Genomic DNA, 23,397 nt, shown 5'->3' on the forward strand with positions numbered 1-23,397 from the left:
GCGGATTATATGAAGGAGCGTACCTTGGTCTTGCAGCAACCACATGCGACGACCCCAGGGTGGACGCCGCTTCGTCCACGGTGAAAGCCGATGCTGCAATCCACAGTGCAAAGTTGATGTATTTCCTCAGCGACCAGCACGGATCAGCTCCAGGCATGATGAAGCAGATGTCGTCCTCTTTAGGAAGGCCAAACAAAGTAGTTTCGCTTTCACAGTGAAACACACATTGTCTATATGACATGGCGGCAGCAGCAACAACGATACTGCAATGAGAGTAAAAGGTATGCCTTCTTTCTTTGCATGAACATCTGGGTGACGTTATGCAAATCTTTCCACGCACTGACATAGATATGTGGGGGCATGTTAGAGCAAGCCGCTTCAAGAAGGCGTGGATGAGTGTTAACTTTTATAAAGAATATCTCTTTGGATTTGGGACTGTAGTCTTTGCAACTGCACAGATCTTCTTTATGCACCAAGAGCTTGTAACACTCCAAAGAGAAAGGAAAATTTGAAATTGGATCATATGATACCTTTAATTGAAACCTCCCGAGTTTCTTCTTCCAAGTTTGGCCTTTTCATCAGAGAGAGGTATGTGCAGCCCTCCAATTCTCCATCAGTGACCCTTTCTTTTTGAAGTTCAGCATCAGCCAGTTAAGAGGAGAATATTGCATCTTATGTTATGGTGAATTGACACAATTATCCTCTTAAATGAATTAAATTCAGTAGTGATTCCGGCACTGTTCTTTCCATATTCCCTTTAGAAATGAAGTCGTAATAGCTGATGCATTTATTCCATGAGCCATTGTTATAATTATCCTCCAGTCTTGGCTCTTAAGTGTGTCCTGTTGAGGACAACCTTGTGAAAGCATTTTCACATCATTTGAATGTGTCATTGGAGTCAGGAAGTTTCTCGATGGGTCTCCGTTCCATTGAATCACTCCTTTGCTGTGCCATCTGGCAGTCAAACAGGACAGGCTTTTGTTATCATTCCATAATACCATCTTCTTTCCTGTCTGTGCAAGGTTTGCTGGAATTAGACACCAGCAAATTGACAAAATATTTAGAATTCTTGGCCTACAGAATGATGTCATAACCGCTGCATATTTTATTCCATGAGTAATTTATTAACATAAATAAAAGAAAAGAGGGAAATCTTCAAGGGCTGACAGAGATCATGCCTAATGACTGGGGTTAACATCCAAGAATGTATTCCACTTGAGATACTGATGTGGATATATCATGCAGTGAGTTTCTTTTCATGTCCCCACTTATATAGCTTCTGGCATTTATTCTGCTTTAAATGAGCAAAAACCACAGGCAGTAATAGTGTGCATTTGTGCTGTTATTAATGTTTATTCTGGAGTTAATGTTTTTTTTTTTTATGGACTAATGTTTATCATGTTAAGCTGTAATGTTTTAATGTTGCTTTCTAGCAGGGATTTTACTTTTTGTTTGCACCTGGTTTAATTTATTCAAGAATTAATATTAGGTCTTAGCTGCATTTTCGTCAATGTGGCCACATCTGTTTTTGTTTTGGAGAGGCAAAGAACGTTGTGGCCTGTTTCTCTTGTTTTTTATGTGTGTATGTGTGTCTGGGGTGTTTACATCTGGGTTGTTAAGAGGTCACCCCCATGGGCCATTCCATGCTGGAAAACAAAGCGTAACAGGCAATCGAAGTGGCACAGTGTCTCTGTGTAGTCTTCAAATATGACACATACCAGGATCCTTCAAGCTCCCTTCTGTCACTGAAGTTTAATGGACAGTATCTGTGGGGGATATCACACCATATGAGGTTTTCATCCTCATGAATGAATTATAAACATAAATGTTTTCACTTTCATGGTGCGCTGTATAAGGCTGGCAGAAGCCTTTGAGAGCTGAACCCACTGACACCGACTGTTTTTCTATTATATTTACAGCATAAACAACAATATATCAGCATGACAGGAAAGTGTTCTCCTCTCCCTCCTCTTAACTGTGAAGGATATTGTTCTTTAAGACAACAGTGAGATTAAGCTGTCAAATGTCGTCAGTTTCACGGATATTTGAAACGATGTGATGTGAATCACTTTATGGATACTTAGTAAAATAGCGCAAATGTGAGTATGGTGTGGTTGTTGTTTTTTTTAACGGCGATAATAAAGAGAATTAGAAAGAATCACTTACATTTCGGCCAAAATTTCATCATTTGGTTTAAATATTTGATCTCTAACGTCCGATAGTTTTAAAAGATGGCAGAGCATCAAGCTTTTCTTTTTCTAAGAAGGTAAAACTTTAATTCAGAAAGGATGCATTAAAATAATCAAAAGTGACAGTAAACACATTTATAATATTACAAAATATTTCTATTTCATGTACTGTAAATGCATTTATAAATTCTAAGCAAAAAAAAAAAAAAAAGAATTCTTTCCATTGAAAAATCTGAAAAATCCCATTGAAAAATCTGAAAACATTTGTATCACAGCATATTAGAATGATTTCTGAAGAGTCACATGACACTGAAGACTGCAATATGACTGCTAAAAATTGTGTGTGTGTGTGTGTATGTTTGCATGTATGTATATATATGAGTAATGAGTAATTACCAACCCTAAATGTACGAACAGTAGTGTGTGTGTGTGTTTGTGTGTATAATGAGAAATATGGCTTTTGAGGATAATGGATATAAACTCATTTTTTTCATGTACAGAGACCCTTTGAACAAACAGAAAAAAGATAAGAATTAATCAACATCACCAGAACATATTTAAAGTCACAATCAAAAGTTAAAGATAACCTGGCAGCCTCCAATAAGGCCAAGTGTGTTCTTGAAGCCCTTGTACAGTAAGCTCCCCACTGTTGTACTCCAGCTTTAGGAGGGCGACTCTTGCTAACTCAGCTGCTCTCGTTTACAAGAACCAGCTTATGTCCTAATAAAGTAGCTCCCAGCACATTAGATCACAGCTAGTGGTGTTATCCAAGAGCGCCACATGGGAAAATGGATGCCTGCAGCATCTTTTGATCCTGATGCTGTTTGTTATTAGCATGCTGTTGCCTGCTAATTGTTTATACTTTCAGGGAAAGAAAACCACCTTCACCCATCAAAGACATGGTCGTTAATCCTAACACACGTTTTCTTTAAGGAGAGCAGTGGGACCTATTTTCTGAACCAAGAAAGAACAGGAAAAAAAAGAAAAAGAAATCCTGTTACACTGTTCCTGTCGAGATTCACTGCATTGAAGTCTTTTATATCCTTGCTTAGAAGGGTAATTGGATTTCTAGTTTTTTTAGCATGCCCAATTTGTTTATCAAAAAATGTCAGAGTAAGCGGATTTCTTGTTGCCATGTACTGTCAGTTCAATTGGTTTATTTTGTCCCACAAATGCTTTCATTTTGACAGTGTGTGCAATCTTTAGTTTAAAAATACTATAAATGTTATCAGGCAAAATTATGCCTTTATGTAAACTCTTACCGTTTTCCATTTAGACCTTTGTTCTGGGAGAGGAATGGATGTGATATTCAGCACTCTGAAATATAATGAGGCCATGTGGTAATTATATTAAACCAAAGAGTTGAACCAACGCTCAGGGCGCTCCAAATGTTTCTTTGTGTCATCGTTTTAAAAGATGCCATGTATGCATTCAATTTCCCCTCCACAGCAGAGCAAAGAATTGAAATGAGATTGAGTTGAGGTGAACACAAATACACACATTTGTTTTTTTTCTCTTGCGGACTTTCCTTTCACTTAAGTTGTTATCATACTGAGCTAATGATATATTCTGTCCCTTAATCCTGAACCTGAAAATGTTTGGCATTTTACAAATTTAATAAGACATTTTCAGTACGTTTATTAATCCGTTTTCCTTGTGAGGCCTGGTCAAACCTGACTAGAATAGAGTTATTAAGAGGGTTATGATTTACACAGAAATTAAATAATTATTTTTGTTATCAAATCTTTTAATTTTTTCTTTCCTTATTATTTCTTTCTGTGGAACATAAAATAAGATATTTTGAGAAATGTCGTTTTGTCCAGTGAAAGTCAGTGAGCTCCAAGACTTTGGTTAACATTCTTCAAAATATATTTTCTGTTAATGAAGCCAAACACACACGCACACACACACACACGCACACACAAACACACACACACACACACACACACACACACACACACACACACACATACATTTCCAATGTGAAAACCTAGAAATACTTGATGGATTATTTGACCAACACATTTTGGACTTTTATTGGATGCAGTGAAACTCTGTTTTGTAGTCTAGACATGGTAGATTTCCACTGGTGATCTGGATGGTCTCATTTGCCATCAAAAGTCATTTTTAGAATTGAGGCCAGTGAGTTAGGCAGGTTTGCCATGTGTGTGCGATCCTCACTTTACCATTTTTGAAAGACAGCCCCTCAGGAGAATGAGGGCATGCATGGAGACGCTGTGGACCAGGGAACCTGCGAGGGACACACAGCACGTCTGAGTGTGAGGGGAAGCCCTGTGCTTTTTGAAGTGGAACTTTAGAGACAGTGTTTACTCTTCTGGGAGCTGGGCCACACAAGAATGCGTGTGTCATGACGGGATGCAGGAGCTGAGGAATGTTCCTCACAATCCCCACACTGTAGACCAGAGCCAGCCAGAGAGCAAGATGTTTGAAATATTTATTTTAGCATCAACATTTAAAAAAAAAAGGCATTGGTTTATAGCCTGCTGGATACATGAAGAGACCTTGTGGATTGCTTTCTGTTGTTCTTGGCTGGCATCCGCTTGCACTCTGTGAAAAAAAAAACTTGTACAAACTTTACTTTTTTTTCTGTTCATATGGTGTTGTTGCCAAATGATGAAGATAATGCTTACACAATGATGAAGATAATGCTTACACAACGAAGATAAGGCACTCTCTTAAGACTAACAATTTTGTCTTGCAGAGCCTGAATTGGATGCACCAAAAGTGCTGGACAATATTGCTAAACAAGTCAACCAGACAATCAGGAGACGGAGACACGCTGGTGATGATGACTACAACATTGAGGTGCTGCTTGGTGTAGACGATACTGTTGTCCGTTTCCATGGGAAAGAGCATGTGCAAAACTATCTCCTCACCCTGATGAATATTGTGAGTATCCCATCATCTTTAGGATTTAGGACTTGTTATATATATATATATATATATATATATATATATATATATATATATATATATATATTAGATTTATTAGTCACACTTTATTTGACCAATTCTCACTTTTTTAACTAACTATGACACTTATTTTTCCTCAATAAACTCCTGAGATATATATATATATATATATATATATATATATATATATATATATATATATATATATATATATATATATATATATATATATATAAATACTCTGTTTATTAATATTGAGTAAGGTAGTTGTAAGTTTAGGTATGGGGTAGGATTAAGGGATCTAAAATATGCTCGTTTAGAATAAGGCATTAACATGTGCTTTATAAGTACTAATAAACAAATATATTAATAAGTTTGAATAATATTCATTATTAGTTGTAGTAGTAGCAGCAGCATCAATAGTATTTGCTTTAAAAAAACCACATTTTTAAATATTTTTGAAACTACAAGAAAATAATTTTTAACATGAAGATTCCTAGACTTAAATCCCCTAAATCCCCTCAACTGGCCCAGAACTGTCTACTGATGAGACCTGACCATCAGGCCTTCTTTATTTTTGAGCAATCAATTATTTTCCTCCTCATGAAACCTATTAACTCTCCTCCTGATTAAGTCTTCTGACAGACATGTAAATGGAAGGGAGTGGTGCCTAAGTGTCCTTACTTATTTGAGGAATTCATTTCAAGATGATTTCTGATGACAAAATACCTCTCTGCCAGCCTGCAGAAAGTAGATGGCGGCAGTCAGTGTTTGCTTATACACAAGTATGTCAATAAGCTGTTCGGTAAAGAGACTGACCTCACATGAGGGGTGAAACTGTCCAGATGTGATCGTGTCTCTGACATTTTCTGTTTTGGGAGGAAAAGCACATTCTTAGGCTAGCACAAGAAACAAAATTGAATCTCCTTTGTTAATCTCTACAAGACTGACATATTACTCCTTGTGTAAATGGCGCTGTTCTGAGGAGAGTTTTGAAACATGACCACTCTGTGCAATCGGTGTATAATAACATCACTCATCAGGTTTTAAGGATTCAGCATGTAATCTATGGGCTCTAAGGTTCAATTTCAGAAGTCCTTCCTCCAGTAGATGTCCCTGCTGCTCTGTTCACCAGTGCATTGAATGAGATGCACACTATAAAGTTTAATAAACTCTGACAAATGATTGGCCCATCGATAGTACAATTGCCATCTTTTTTCACTCATAAGTATTCCACTGAAATTTCTGCCCTGATGTCCATTATCTCTCCACAGAGGGATATAACTGCAGCTTTGACCCAAAATAGATTCAGAATATATAAATTAAATTCAGTGTTATTTATTCACTTGTTCGTTTACATTTATCTAATTAACTTTTTTTTTATGCCATCTGTAGCCCTAAGACCTGTCTGAAAACAACTTCTAAACCTAAGAGAGCCACTGGCATGGGTCTGAGGTTTAATTTATTTATTTACATATTTATTTGTTTTGTTTTTTCTTTTCTGTATGCACATTGCACAATGATTTTTCCTCAGTAAACTGGAGTGGTTTCGAGCTTTCAGAATGTAATGAGCTCTGTATAAAAATGCAAACCTTCACACAAGCAGACTTCTGTGATTAGGTGCCTCGTATGCTTATTTAAAGCAATGTTGCCTGAAGAGGACAATTTTCTGAATCAAACAGAGCTTCTTTTTAATTGCATGAGATGGCTGGGAAGAAGAGAGGGGGCAGTTGGTAAGAGACTTCCCGTCCTCTGCTGATTTAGAGCGTCTGTGTTCATATGCCAGTGAACGATTTAATCATTCGCACGGGTACACTTTTTATTTTATTTTATTTTTGTTGCTGACTACAACAAATTACTACACTAACAAGATCTGCTGAGGCATAGTTTATTCATTCTTTGGCCCTTCTCTTTTTTTTTAAGTTTTATTCTTAAAAATATATTTGCCTTCTGAGTGCTGAGTTTATGGACTTAAAGCAACAATGTACAAAAAGAACATACATACATCAAAATATAAATGTATATTATTATTATTATTATTATTATTATCAAAATTGTCCAGTGCAATATGGCAGAACAAAGGGACAATGGCAGTCCTCCTGCATGCATGGACATAATGCTCATTCTGATTGTTCATGCTTTTTCTTAACAAGAGAAGAGATCTCAGTACAAATTGAACATTGTGTGTCTGTCTGTTCACTGATGTGCAAAACATCAGGACAACGTGACCTTTTTGTTTACAGAATTATAAGCTAGAAACTGCTTAAGTGGGTCAGCTGGCCTCAATGTCATGAGAACAACAGTCCTAATTTGAGGTGTTTGCATCAGAACTTCGAAATGTTCAATTATTATCATTTTATTATTATATTTTGATGAAGCATCTGTATCCTGTATCCCATGATGTAGTCACTGGGTACGGCACTGCACCCTATATTCAACCAGAAAAAAAGTGTCCCTCCAGAATGCAGCACCCCACACAGCAGCCTCTTAACTAGGTGGGAAAGGAAAAACATCTGACTTTTTAATAGGCCTCTGTATGACCAGCTCAACACTGGACTCCTTTCATTTAACAACCTTTCATAGGCTTTTCCATGCCAGACGTAGCCCCAAGACCTGTCTAAAAACACCTTCTATGCCTCAGAAAGCCACTCTTACAGGTCTGAGATCCCATTTCCTCCTGCTCTCTTTATCTCGATGCTGTTGCATGAAGCCGCATTGTTTGTTTTCTGCAGTCCCTGGAGTTGATAAAATCAGTAGCTGTCATAGATGACTAGGTGGAGGATGACGCAGCTTATTTCCTTTTTCCCCCTTTGTGCCAGGATCAGTGCTTTGTTGTTTTATTATGTGGAGTTTAGCTGATACAAAATGTTTTATCATGTTTTTGCAGGTGAATGAGATCTACCATGATGAATCATTAGGAGTGCACATTAATGTTGTGCTTGTGAGGATGATCATGCTTGGATATGCTAAGGTAAATTACTATTAAACAGTTCTATCAAAATGAATCTAAACATATTTTTAATGACTTTATAAAACTGTTATTTTTTTCATGACCATTTCCCGCACTCTCTTTGACCCCATGTTAATCAATTAACTGTCGCACTTATAACAATTTATACTCTTGCATATTGTAAAAGTTGCAGAGTATATTAATATGTTTTTTTTAGTTTAAATGAGATCACTTAAGTGTAGTCACATATATATTTATAAAAACTCCTGTATGAAACTATTTGTAGATTGTGGTAATTACCTGTATTTCATCCACCGTCACTAATGTTGCACTGTTGTTTTAGTGTCATTAAGATGCTATATATATATTTTTTTTCTCTTTGTTTTTATCTATTTCAAGTAGCAGCAATGTTTTTACGTTTTAATCCTAAAGTATACTTCGTTTTTTATGTATATGCTATTAAATGAAGTATACTTTTGAAAGGTGGCATGTTTGACTGCAAGTATACTCTAGTGTATGTGTACATACTTTGGGCTTTAGTTAAGAATAATAACCCTGAAATGTTGCCAGGTGCATTTCTAGGTAAACATTTAGAAATGGAAATGAAGTGCCGACACTTGACAGTTATATACTGTAGGTTGTCTACTAACACGCCAGTTGTTTTTAAAACATCTGTAGTCACCCAAAAAATTTTATATAAATTATTACAAAAATTATAGTCTTAAATAGGTTACATGGGACAATTTCTTTCCACTAGAGCTAATGTGACATAAAGCCCTCCCGAATTTCATCACAGGTCAGTTGTCACCACAGTTGAAAAATGTGGAATAATTAGCTTGAGGAAGAGCACAACAACTGTCTGCAGTCTGGCCACTTGCTGTATATTAGTCCAATTATGAGTGGATCAAAACTTCTCTCCATTCGCATTTGAAAGTAAAACTACATACATATTTTCTAAACTCATAATACAAAAGAATTAATTTCATGTCTGTGTTGTAATGCCCAAATAAATGCAACATAGTTTGTTCTCTGCGATAGACATTCATACATAATGTGATTAATAGCTGAAATGTAGGGAAAAATCATCAACCCGTAAAATTGCATTTTAGTTTATTGTACTGTTATTTACAAACACAAAATATTGAGTTTCAGCTTTAAGGATCTCGACTGCTCTCTTGACTATTAGCAAACAAGAGTTTATCTAAAGAAACATTACACAGACTCCCAGTGATCGATGTGAGTAATTTTAAGGTGTTTTATAGATTAATGAATGCTTAAAGTGTCCCCTAATTAAACTTTTCCTTAGTCCATCAGTCTCATTGAGGGTGGCAACCCTTCGCGAAGCCTAGAAAATGTGTGCCGCTGGGCAGTCATCCAACAGAAAGAGGATACAGAGCACTCGGAGCATCATGACCACGCCATCTTCTTGACCCGGCAAGGTTTCGGCCCCACCGGCATGCAAGGTTTGACCTTTTGGTTTTTGACATGCCTCTGAATTTTAAACTTGCTCTGTCCAATATATTTTCCACACACAAAATCGAAAATCTTAGATATGTTCATTCTGTGAAAAAGGTCAGTCTTTCTCTCTCTCTCTCTCGCTATTACTCCCTCACAATTTCCACAGGATACTTTCAGCACCTCATCAGTGCTCTCTGAAATACCAACCTGACAGAACGCTGGTTGGTGTACAAGCTCTGCTTTAGACAGATTGTGGATGTGTAAAGAGGTTCACAGCATTAGAAAAGGATAAGCAGAGAGACATGAAAGCACACTTACATAAGCACGTAGGAAAAAGGGATTTTGTTGTCCAAGGCTCAAGGCAGCTGCTGAAGCAGCAGTCCTCTCAGAGCATATTTCCTTCAGCACTCACAAAGTTCACAGTGCACATTTAACATCTATTCAACCTGACAGGAGAACTCGCTCTTTTCCTGAGGAGAGCACTGATCTCAGCATGAAGTGTTTATGCTGTCACTGCTACTATGACATTTCCCTTATCATGCCACTATCTGTACTCATGGCCCCCGTTAAACTTCCAAGAAGAGCACTTTAGCCTCTTCAATTATCTGCAACACATTCAGTGGCTGAGCTGTTCAGAGCCAGTGTGCTATATTGGCTTTTTGACACCAGATATGAATGAAGCTTCAGAGCTGAGATCTTCAGTCGAGCATCTGTCACAGTTTTGTAGGCTAGCATCAAAGGATTGTTTCATTCTTAGCGGTGCATGGTGCGTACAAACACAGCCAAAGTCCCTCCTGTCTGATATCAGTCACAATGTACAGTTTCACACTGAAAACAGCACTGAATTTGTTTTGCATCCAATCAATGCTGCCAACTTTGAATTGTAATGACGTATTATTTTGACTTTTAGGGTTAGTTTATCCAAAAATGAACTTCAGGTTTGAATTTTTTTCTTCTTTTGAGGAATATATAAATCCTAATATGGTGAATGTTATTGCGTTTCATGTTAATATTTATGTGACACTACGCCCCCTCCACCCAGACACGTGAAAACCAGCGCAATTATCCACATCACTTTGTACAACAAATGCCATTTTAACATGGAAAAAAATATATCATTTTAAAAACTGAGAACTTCTCTTTTCACATCTCATTTGCATTTTATCTGAAATTGATATATTTAAAGTGTATGCTTGATTGACTCTCGTCTGTGAATTACAGTTCTTGACTGCATGCCAGATTGTCAGTATGTTAGATCAATTGCACACTTATTGTATAACACTAAAACAAAATGTCTGTTTTTGTCCAACACAGTGAAATGTGCTGTAATGACAGATGGAAAGTGATATTGTTTTGGCAAACACAGATATCTTTGCATGAAAGACTCCATCTGGTTAACTCACCCGCTAATAATCCTGTTTCAAGCACATTGCTAAGGCCTCTAAATTATTAGCATGATCAAAACATAGCTGAGGTTCTCAACCTTTTTGGGACCAGCACCCCTCTAGACTCATTATCCAGGTCCCTTACCACCCCATCAAAGAAAATGTAGTCTAATCATCTTCACAGAATATTAAAGTTGATTAATATTTTGTTTATAATGGGGAGTATTATTATATTTACAGTACCATTTAAATGTTTGGGAGGTACTACAGGTATTTTAAGAAATTAAATAATTAAATTCAAAGATTAAATTGATCCAAATATTATTATTATTATTATTATTATTATTATTATTATTATTATTATTATTATTATTTGGGGGGAAAAGTATAAGAACATTCATTTACAGAATTCTTAAGCATGTTGGTCTCCACAAGACAATTTTAGAGAAGAAGTTTAATTTTTTTCTTCTTACCCTGGAACCATTGAACACAGTTTTTACTGCTGTGACTTTAACTCTACATTTTAGGTGGATTTTTACAAAAAGCTTTAACAGCTTTAAAGCTTTTTTAAAAAAAAAAAATTATCCCATAGTTTTAGAAAATACCCAATTTTAAGAATAAATTGAATCCCCTGTTTTCTGTCTGAACGTGGTAATTTTGGTGGGCAAATATCACATTTACACACATAAATGAAAGAAATGTATTTCTTAGATTTTGTGAGAATATTTCAAAGTTTGCTTTTAAATACTTAAAAGAAAACTAAATAGAAAGACGAGATATGTATGGTATCCTCCTCAAAATAGTTAATATTTTAGTGCTGTCCATTAAATTTAATTTCAATAAAAAATAAAAAATATCAAAGCTTTTTTTATATGTCAGTGTGAGTGTGGTGTGCTTTACGATGTTGATGTGTTCCCTGTCTTGCATTGTACATACACAATAAAAATGCTAAATGTGCAATAAGACATTTAAAATGGCAGTAAAGACAGTAATACTAATACAAATTTCGATTTTAAATCATTTTAAATAATTTCCATTTTCATTTTATATTTATATTTCAGTTTATTGGTTTCATCGAAAAGGGAAAACACCTCCACACAATTATTGATAATCATAAACATTTTCAGCTATACACACACACACACACACACACACACACACATATATATATATATATATATATATATATATATATATATATATATATATATATATATATATATATATATATATATATAAACAGATAATAATTATCAGAAATCAGAAATGATATAGATAGATAGATAGATAGATAGATAGATAGATAGATAGATAGATAGATAGATAGATAGATAGATATTCCAAACTCTTATTCAATATGTCAGACTTTGCAGGGCTAATACATGCCATGACTCTAGAGAACAGACTAAAGCAAGTGAAAGAAAGCAAAAAAGAGATTCCTATTTGATTGATTCTGATGGACAATCCTTTGCAGGGTTGTCAGCATCGCTCTGCTCAAAGTATGACAATTACACCAAGCAGTAAGCTGTCAGAATGTTGTCTCAATGGGCAAGTTATGACAGAATTAATAAACCCTAGTAACTCTTTCATCCTCTCTGTCTGTCTCTGTCACTCACTCACTCTCAGGATATGCCCCTGTCACCGGGATGTGCCACCCTGTCCGCAGCTGCACCCTCAATCATGAAGACGGCTTCTCTTCTGCCTTTGTTGTAGCCCATGAGACAGGACATGTGTAGGTTTTTAAACGCAAAGATGTGCTTTTCAGCCATTTCAGATTGGTGTTAGGTTTTGTCAAGTGTTTTGTCACTCCATTTGGTGTTTTATTTGTGGTTTCTCATTTTAATTAATTTAAAAAATATATATATAATTTTGATACTGATTTAGAGCACATGCATGTTTTTTGTTAGAGTAACACTTTGGACACAAAAATGTCAATGTCTCATACAAGTGAACATGCTTATGTCAGGATATTTGATAGATAATACTTTATCATCTTCCTTAATCAACATGTTGTTCAAAACATCCCTGGTGTTCATTTTTGAGCTCATGTTTAAGAGTCCTTGGTCTTGTAAGATCCCTTTTGTGGGTTTCAATTCCTCTTTTGACAACAGTTGCTTAAAGTCTGTAGGCATCTAACATTCAAAAGGGTTTCAGAAAAACTCACCACCTACACAGAGATTAGTCATGGAGTCAACCTCCTTATCTTCTTCTCCATTTTGAAACCATTGTCCAGGACTTTACCATTTCAAAGATCTCTGTCTCTATCTGTTTATCTCTTTCTTTCAAATGCTTTTATCCAGTTTTCATTGAGCACATGACAAAGAATGGTAAACTTTCATTACTCTGAGTCTGCTGCATCAAACCACTTTCCTACTGATAGTCCTTGATTCAGTTTGGCATTATCACAGACTGAAATAACATTTTATTTAATTCGATGCGAGATGTCAGGGCCTCTGAGATTTTCTGGTTGGCAGCCACATAAAATTGATTCCACCTTAAGCCTCTGTCCTTTCTGTTTTCATACCAGTCCCCATGCAGACTTCTCCATCTGTTTGACATTTGTGATTTAAGAATATATTTTCTCATTAAATTAGCAATACTTCATTGTCAGATATGCAAAAAATGTTTCAACATACAGAGTGCCATACATTACCGTTCAAAAGGTTGAGGTCTGTAAGATTTGAAAGACATTAATACTTTTAGAAAGGATGCATTAAATTATCAGTGATAGTAAAGGTATTTATAATATTCCACTATATTTCTATTTTAAAAAATGTTGTTCTTTTGAACTGGTTTCCACAAACAGTATTAAGTAGCACATTAGAATAATTTTTGAAGGATTGTTGGACACTGAAGACTGGAGTAATGGCTGCTAAAAAATTCTGCTAGAAAATAGAAAACTAAATATAAATATAGCCTTGGCTTGGTGATATAAGTGACTTCTTTCAAAAACAAGCAAAAAATCTTACTGACTTTTGAGCAGTAGTGTAAATGTGTATGTATGTGTATATGTAAGTATATTTGTTTGTTTATCAGAATTTTTTGTAGGCTTATTCATTGAGGATTAATATACATGAGAAGTGAGATTTTAGTTTTAGGGAGGTGTCGGAGGTGCGTCCCTTATGCAGATATAGCTATGGTAATTGGAGTAGAAAATGTTACTTCTGGCCATTGCTGCACTCTGATGTTCCTGCTTACCATAATCATGCCTTGTCTGTAGACTGGGAATGGAGCATGACGGTCAGGGCAACCGCTGCGGTGACGAGACAGCCATGGGAAGTGTCATGGCCCCTCTGGTGCAAGCAGCCTTCCACCGCTACCACTGGTCGATGTGCAGTGGGCAAGAGCTGAAGAGATACATTCAGTGAGTTCACACTTCTCTCTTTTCATGCCTCTCTTGGTTTCCTCTAGGAACTAGAAGGCCTTGAAGTTATGTGCATATTTTAAGTGAAAATGTGTCTCTTCACAGGTATGCCTATTTTAGCGCCAAAAGTTACCGACTGCAGCTTTAACTTAGAAATTAATGCAGTTTCTTGACTGACTTTAACATGCAACTGACTTGCAGTTTATGCCATGGGCCTCCGGCAGCGGTAGCCTACACACGGCAGTAGTAGGCATTCTGGTTGGCCACCTATATGCACTGCTGGGTTTTAGCACTGCCAGGTGAAGAGCGTAAAAGAAGCCTATATATATGCTTTCAGTTTGAATATAACTCTTATACGTTATTTCAGTTAGTTGATATAAAAGGGTGATTGTACTTTAACAGTAACAACTTATTTATACAGTGCAATTATTATTATTTTTATTTTTTTTGGTCGCACATGCTCACCTCTCATGTGCACCCCTGATAATATGGACAAAACTTATGAATCAGAATCAGAATTTTAATGTTTAGGTCAACTAACCCTTTAAGAAAGAATCTTAATGAGATGGTGTTATCAGTCAGGAGACTAAGACACCTACAGTATGCATGTTATATTCTAGTCTAAAGTAGTGGTTTCAGTCCTGGTCCTGGGGACCCACTACTCAGGACATTTTGTATGTGTGACTTACCTGACATGCTCTGCTGAGTTCATGCAGCTGTCACCTAATGAGCAGGCGATCTGAATCAGGTGTGTTAAATAAGGGAGAAATGCAAAATATGTAAAGTGGTGGGTCCCCAGTACCAGGATTGTAAACCATTGGTCTAAAGGTAAAGGGTTTCTCTGATAAACCTCTCAATTTGAGGTAATTTATTCGTTTTAACCCTCATTGATTCACTCAATCAGTTCAGAAGATATCTAGTGCCACTTAAAGGGTACATAACATACACAGTTTCACCTAATCTCATGTTAATCTTGAGTACCTATAGAGTAGTACTGCATCCTTCTCATATCTCCAAAAAGTCTTTAGTTTTATCATATTTATAAAAGAAAAATACAGCTTTGCGATTCTCTCCAGAAAAAGCCGAGCTCCTGGAGGCGTGCCGTCACTTAAATGACGAGAACACACAAACACACTTGCTACACTCCGTTGTTGCCCCGGAAAAACAAACTGCATCCACTGTTCATGTAACGCTGGGTTTTTTTGGAAGCTGAACACGGTAAACTTTCCCTCACATCCAAAAACACACTTATTTGGAGACATTCTCAAACAAATCCTATGCAACGCTGCCGACGATTTCCCGATGAAGCGCGTTGATGTGCGCAGTCTCACTCTCCTCTGGTCAAAATGCGCGCTTTTCTCAGAGTAATGCTCATATAAGGAGTTCCACTCTCGTCTACGTCATTAGATCCACAATCGAAAAAAAAACAGCCGAAACCAACCTGGAAGTAATATTTTCAAGATTATTTTTTTTTTACTTTGGCCATGTTTAGCATGAGAATCCATCTCTTTAACACTGTGACCAACTCTGAATACACAAAACACCATTGTACCCTCCTTTAAGGATTTTCACATTTATTTAGGCTGAGTTTACACTTGGCATTAACATGCGACCTGTGTCCGGTCCTGGTCTAAAAGGTATTCGAGGACGCATTGTGATCGGATCTCAGTGTAATGTGAACACAATCCAGCCATCATGTCTGCATTCGCAGGTGGACGTCATGCAAAACACTGTCAACTGTCAGAAAAAAAGACAGAGAACACCCATGTGGAACGCTAATTAGACTCCTACACTTATCTTTAATTTGTTAAATGTCCCGCGATTGAAAATGGTTTTCAAAAGAAAACCTACCACTTTAGGTTGACTTTGCACTGGGCCATTCCCTGCAGACTTATTTAAATATTGAGTGGAAATGACAGATCTGATCGGTTATCCAGATAGAAAAGTCAGTCGATGTTGTCAAGTGTAGACGTGTTCTGATTGACTGATGATCCGATCAAGCAGATGATCACGGTAATCACGGCATATTAATGCCAATTGTAAATGCAGCCATATATGTTCCATGTTCAGGGTTAATCCCACCTTGGCCAAGTGCTGATAGGATGCAAATTATCCATTAATCTTGGCAATTTACTGCAGCCAACAGAAATGAGTGAGTAGCTCTCTAGCACAGAAAAAGCTTTTTCAGCGTTGTATATTGAGTTTGAAGTGGTCACTATTCTCTGTAGCTTTTGAGCAGTGTGGAATGAATGATTTTTCCATTCCCACAAAGCAAATCGATCCATTTTCAGAAAATGGGGTGTGCATCTGCATTTACCAGTACATTCTATTTTTGTTCTTGTTTTTTACTCAGATCTCAACTCTTGCATCACCTGTAACCTGAACAGTGCTCATAGAGAAGTGCTGCTGAAGATACCGATTTATTTCTGATAATAAAAGGGTCGACTTTTACTGGAAATCCTTGAGCTCATCACTGGCCTCAGCTTAAATTAGCCAGTGGCAGAAGGAAATCTCTGAAGGGACTTAATAAGTTCAAAATCTCTTTGTGGTTTAAAAAATTTGAAAGCACTTTCTCTGCATGTTCTGGCTTCTCCCAGCACTTCAGGATTTAAAAGATTTAATGTAAATTATCTATTGCATGGATATTAAGGAAAGATGATTAATTCAGTTCTTTGAGGGTTCGGTATTGGCTTACTTTAATGATATGAATCATCTGAATCATCTAGAAAGTATGAGTTGCTTTTTCATTACACCGTACTGTCCACTTTAGGCTTACCCTTCGCTGCTAAGCTTAAGAAGTGGCTTACAAAGTTTATAGGGCCATCCATTAAACATTAAATTAAACATTTACTTGATTAAACATTAAACAATAAATTAAACATGAATTGGTTTTAGTTAAACAGCTGTTTTTCACAGTTCATATGACTGCCTGCTGGACGATCCCTTCAAACATGACTGGCCGCAGCTCCCTGAACTTCCCGGCATCAATTACTCCATGGATGAGCAGTGTCGCTTCGATTTTGGAGTTGGATACAAAATCTGTACTTCAGTGAGTATGGCTATATTCTCCCTTGACAGATCTGATTAATGTCAGTCACCCACAGTCCAGTCTTTTAGTATTTTTGTGTTTTAACAAATGCTTCGTTGAGGGTCTCCGTCCAAGGAAGTGCTTCAGATATTTGTAAAATATTTCTATGCCAAATTTCATTTATGAATGTGTCTTTTATAATATTTAAATATTAATTTCTGGCCTTTGAATTACTGAATAACAGCTGAATTTGTTCTTTAATGTGCTGTTAACCCCCCAAACCCTCTAAACAGTTTCAAGTGTGAAATGAATAGTTACTGCAAATCCCAATCACATGTACAGCGTCAAAGAAAAAAGCCTCACACCAGGTTTATGGCCTGACACCGAGAACCAGCAGATGGCAAGATGTTTGGCGTTCTGTCATCAAAGGTTGTAACTCTAGTAAACAAGAACAGCATGCTGTGATCCTTCCTCTCAGCCTCTCTGTCATGCCTAAGCAATCTGTGCCAAGCTGTGCACCACAGCCCAGCAAAAACTCACATCCCCATGAAATGTTCTATGACCCACTAACCATGCTTTAAACCCGGTGTTTCAAAGACATGAAAAACGTGGTTGTCAGTGTCGATAGAAACAATTAGTTTGTAATGGGCTTGTAAACATAATATTTGTAAGGAACTATCTGTTGCCTCTCCCTTCAGTGACATTTTAATTATCTCTCTGAGGAGGTACTTTTTCATCATTTATTTCATGACAGTGTAGTTATTAGTGTTAATTTCATTAACACAAAGTATGATAAAAAATTTACGTTGACAAGCTTTTTCCCATGACTAAGATGAGATGATGATGAGATGACAATAAGGTCAGAAAATGATGACTGTGACTTTATCAACGTGCAGTATCATTGACAATATTGACGAGACTAACTTTACCAAATGTTTTACATTTTCAGTATGCAGTTGCCAGAAGTCAAGAGTTCAAATCCGCAAATCAGAGCTTCTCTGTTAAAAGGATACATTTTCTGCCCAGTGTTTTGCTTATTTTTTTGCAACCTGGCAACCCATGCATATGTACTCGTTCTTCACTGCGGAAGCACTGATGATGATCTGAAAACACTGCTGAAGTTTGGTGATCTCCATCTGAGATCTTCAGCTTAAATGAAAGTACCATGCAGCCAGTCAGTGTTTTGTCATTAGATTTCGGCTATTTTGTTTGCTATTGTGGTTGCTGAATAAATGCACTTACTCCACCGCTGTTGTTTAAGTAGAGAAACATTACTGAAATTTGAAAATATTACAATTATTATTAGGTATTTTATGGTTAAAATATTGTAAAAAATGTATTGTAATAAATAACATGTACAAATAAATGTCCCAAATTCTCTAAAAAAAATTATATTAATTATAGGGCTGTCCCCGACTAAGGATTTTCAAAGATGAATTGGAATTTTCAAATCTTGCCGATATTCGAATGATAGTCGAATCATATGTTTGGGGGCAGGGCAAAATACATTAACAAAGAGTCAAGTCAGACATTTGACTGTGATGTTATTTTTATTTTATTTTTTATTTTTTTTACATTTGACATTACTGATGTTAACACACAGGGAAAATGTTTAACGAACACCTTGCAGATATAAACTGGGTAAATAATGTTTTATGTTTTGATTAACTGATAGCTAACACTTAATGTTTGCGAAACCATAACAATTAATTATTTTTTTTTTTTTTTACAATAGTGCTCTCATTATAACGTTAGCCTGAAACCTTAGCAGTTAATGTTCTGCATCTCTGTGTTGAGCTGCGCGTGCTGAAGATGACCAGTAGAGTGACACATTTGATAGCAAGTTTTTCATATAGAATACCATTCGTTATTTATTCATCATAACGTTAATATTAAGACTTATAGGCTATTTGCAAAAAGGGCCCAAATGCACATAAACATATCTGCGGGGCTCTGAACACAAACTCCTTTTTTCTTCGCGAAACAATGTGCAGAAACATGTTATTATAATTGTCTTCTCATTATAATAGTATGTATATAACAGTCCCAGTCATAGTTATTAATATTCTGTATTGTAGTTTGACCTGCTTGCGCTGTGCACTGAAGAGATTTGGTTAGCTTGGTTAAGGTTTTCTTTTTTTTTCTTTTTTTATATATCACCTTAGTACTACAATGAAGCACTTGCCATATATAAACCAAATGTATCTTATATCAGGTAAATAATATATCCATGATGTATATACACAGGCTGAAATATTTTGAAATCACTTGTACCCTCCCTGTTCGAAAAAGACTCTGCCTGTGTCAGTTTGAGTCTTAAGTTTTAATCCCTGCCTCCAAGATGCTCCTCTGTCGATCACGGATTATGGAAAATGAAACCTAAATCTAAAGGGGTGGTTTGATTTATTCACCCACTTTAAAATATTAATTTGAAGCTTCTTTCTTTTTTAAATTCTTACAGCTTTATCATAATAGGCTGTATATTGACTTATTGCGAGAAAACTGGTAGTTCTATGTGAAATCAGACATTTGAGCTCCCCCATATAGTCAAAATGCCATAATCAATAACACCCGCGAATATTCGACTGTTAGATTGGTAGTCGAATCAGGCTCCTTGAATCAGAGCATCGATTTGTTGACTATTCGGGGTCACCGCTAATTAATTACTATTATAAAGCCTGACAAAAATGTGACAATAAGATTTAATTGACTAAAACTAGACTAAAATGCTCAGACATTTAGTAGAGTAAATATTGACTAAACAAACACGAGACAAGGTTGACTTAATATGATATTAACTAAAAAAGGTACACTTGACACCAGGACTAAGATTAAGACTAATTTAAAAGACTAAGACTAAGAATAAATAAAAAATGGCTAACAAAATGAACACTTGTAGTTATAAGCATATCTGTTACGAACAAGGAGCTACCTTTGGCACATGCATAGAATTTTGTCAGTTTCTTTCATCACCTTCATGTTGTTTCAAACCTGTTTGACTTACTTTTAGTAGAGCACTAAACAAACAAATGCATTCATAATCACATTCAGAATTGTTTTTTGTGTGAGTGTGTGTGTGTGTGTGTGTTTTAATGTGCATTTGCAAGCTTGGACGAATGTAAAGGATGTAAAAAATTATATCATGAAAAGCTATAAAATCATAAAAACTATGTTTCTGTTAATTGAAAATCACACAATAGCCACAAAAGAAAGACAGACATGTTTGGATCAACATGGAGATGAAAAATTACTAATTCATTACTAATTTATAACTATATTGTTAATTTGTATGCATTAAAGTTGTGATTAAACAGAACTATTTTTTTTCTGTATTTTAACATACATCTTATTATGATTATGGAAAAATGATTTGAAAAGTTCATTAACAGTGAAAAGCCTGTCATTTCACTGGAGTTATGACATTATGATTTAGAATTACAATTTTTTTTAAGAATTATTCACAAGAACAAATCATTAACTTGCATTTAGAGAATAGGATGACTTGCAGTTCATGCCAGCTTTAATAACATAATAGAAGAAATTGAAACTGTCTGAACCTGTTGGTCCTCTCCCAGAGTGCAGTGCATAAAAGATATAAAGCCCTGAGCCAGTGACAGAGCTAAAGACAACTGAGATCCTTTAGTCCGGCTGCTTGCCAAGGGACTTGTTAGGGACTTTAAATGAAAGTCCATTTTACAGAAACAGTCTTTCCTATTTATGCCTACAACATGTGCCATTTCTCCCTTGGGCACATCTGTCAATTTATTAACCGTATGTCTGAGCCTTCCTACTCCACACGGCATTGTAAATAAGCTGCACTATTTTGATGAAGCACAGAGCTCAGAGATATACCTAGTATTTCAGCTGTCAGCTATTAGTTCCCTCTCCCAGTCTTGTATTCCAGACTGCCATTTTAATAATTAGTTTACATTTCTGTGTATTTTTTCTTTTTCAATCGTTTCAGTCGTTCATATTGCAATGTGTGTGCTGCAAACTCCTGCTGTGTTTAATGAAAAGAAGTAGTAAACAGAAGTCCTGCTGTGTGTATCAGCCTCCAATGGACAATGTTGTAATTTCTGAATATATATTAACTTTAGCTGCATTCCGATTCACATTTATTTTTCATAATCCAACCCCCTACATTTAGTGATGTTTAACTGTTTTACAGTTGCCCTTACATTTAAGTTAATCGTAACCGATGGTCATAAAATCTAACTGTAATGTTCTCTTTCTCATGTGCTTTATACCAACACATAATTGTGTTGAACCTCGAATCCTCTTTAATTGATTTATTGTGTTCAAAATACTTAAACCATATACACTGGACATGAGCGGCACACTGTGACAATTATTGATACTGTCTTTTGACTAAATCACAAATGGATTTGCAAAGTTTGCTTTCCAGTGTAGACCGCCTCAAGCTGTTGGGTCACAATGCGACAGTGGTCATGTCTGGTGTAGACAGTGTCAGGTGGTGCGCAGTGATTTATGGTTAGTGTATATTTCAATGTGTATTTGTTTGTTCCTTCAGGCTGGACATCTTTGAAATTTTGTTTTGTTTTGTAATCTCACTCGACTCAGATGACACAATCGCAATAGGAGCATTTTTTATGTGTCATTTGCAGTAAACAGAGGTTTCTGAAAAAATAGAATTTTTTTTTTTGTCTCTTTTCCGTTCTCTGATTAATTTCCTTGGTGCCTAGCAGTAGCTCCAGAGTGTCACTGGCAGCCTCAAGAGGCAAAATCAATTCAGTTGTTTTTTATTTATTTTTTATATATATATTGAATCTCAGTTCAAGCACGTTCCTAAGAGCAAAAGGATTGTCAGGGCTTATCTCTTGTGGAATTGTAGCTCAGCCAAGAAAGTTCATAAATTTTCTATATTTGTCTTGCCATTTAATTCTCTCTCTTAAAATGCCAACCATGGGTACTTTTGTCTCTGTTCAGTTTCGTACATTTGATCCATGCAAGCAGCTGTGGTGCAGTCATCCAGATAATCCCTACTTCTGCAAGACCAAAAAAGGGCCTCCACTGGATGGGACTGAATGTGCACCTGGAAAGGTAATTTTGTGTCATTTTGCTGGACCGTTTTTGTCCTGTTGTGCCCAATTTGAATCTGTCTTACTCCTTCCCCTTTTAGTGGTGCTATAAAGGTCACTGCATGTGGAAGAATGCCAACCAAGTGAAGCAAGATGGAGCCTGGAGTGCCTGGAGCAAGTATGGCTCCTGCTCTCGCTCCTGTGGGACGGGTGTCCGCTTCAGAACCCGCCAGTGCAACAACCCTGTGTATGCTATCTACTGTACTCACAGTCAGATGTTCATGAAGATCACTGGCACCCTACTGTACTTTCCATAATCAGATTCAGTCATCATATGAAGGGTTGCAGTTTTGATTAAATTAAAAGAACTGTCTAGAAATAAAGCATACAGGCAGCAGGGTTGAACAGGATCAGCTATGTTTCCATCCACCAATATTTGGATTTTTGGATATCACATAAAAAACCGCTGGATGAAAATAACCAGATGCACATAAATTCTAAACATGCGCATAAAAACTTATGCGCACAACTGATTAGGATAAACCTTTTATCCAATAATAAAAAATGTGCATAAACTACGATGGAAACACATTTACCGAATAAATTCCACCATGTGTATGGAAAAAGTCTTGTGACTTTGCGCTATGAGACAGGATAACTTGACTAACCAGTGGACCAATCTTATTCACAGAATCGACTGTATATGTTGTTTTTAACATTCTGAAATGTCTGAGGAAAGTCTGTTAAGTATTTCTTAATAATTGCTGTCTTACATGACAAAACAGCAGCATCCACCTCTAAAAGCAATGATTGCATTTATTGTTTTACGTCTGTTCTCTCTGAAGCCCAAGAAAATTAATACATATGAAAATTATTATATTCAGTGGCTTCTCCTTGTTTTCTTAGAGATATTAGTGGCAATTTATAAGGACATGACGATTTTGTTCTCTTTGACTCATTGGATGGAAACGGTGCTTTATTCGCAAATGTTTTTTGTGATATTCCTGTTTTGTGCATAAGTTTCATTCGCATCTTTGGATGAAAACATAG

General features: G+C 36.3%; 1 protein-coding gene across 1 annotated transcript in view; it reads left to right on the plus strand.

Annotated features, from left to right (window-relative positions):
* The window catches only part of LOC113079115 (A disintegrin and metalloproteinase with thrombospondin motifs 3-like), an 89,903-nt gene that overhangs the window by 35,135 nt on the left and 31,371 nt on the right, over positions 1-23,397 (plus strand). The window contains exons 5-12 of the mRNA XM_026251322.1: positions 4,912-5,099; positions 8,011-8,094; positions 9,380-9,536; positions 12,543-12,648; positions 14,137-14,280; positions 17,197-17,329; positions 22,256-22,369; positions 22,449-22,594. Of these exons, the coding sequence (XP_026107107.1) occupies positions 4,912-5,099; positions 8,011-8,094; positions 9,380-9,536; positions 12,543-12,648; positions 14,137-14,280; positions 17,197-17,329; positions 22,256-22,369; positions 22,449-22,594 (1,072 nt within the window). The remainder of the gene's footprint in view (positions 1-4,911; positions 5,100-8,010; positions 8,095-9,379; positions 9,537-12,542; positions 12,649-14,136; positions 14,281-17,196; positions 17,330-22,255; positions 22,370-22,448; positions 22,595-23,397) is intronic.

Source organism: Carassius auratus, chromosome 5, assembly GCF_003368295.1.
Source record: "Carassius auratus strain Wakin chromosome 5, ASM336829v1, whole genome shotgun sequence".
In the NCBI taxonomy this organism is placed as follows: domain Eukaryota; kingdom Metazoa; phylum Chordata; class Actinopteri; order Cypriniformes; family Cyprinidae; genus Carassius; species Carassius auratus.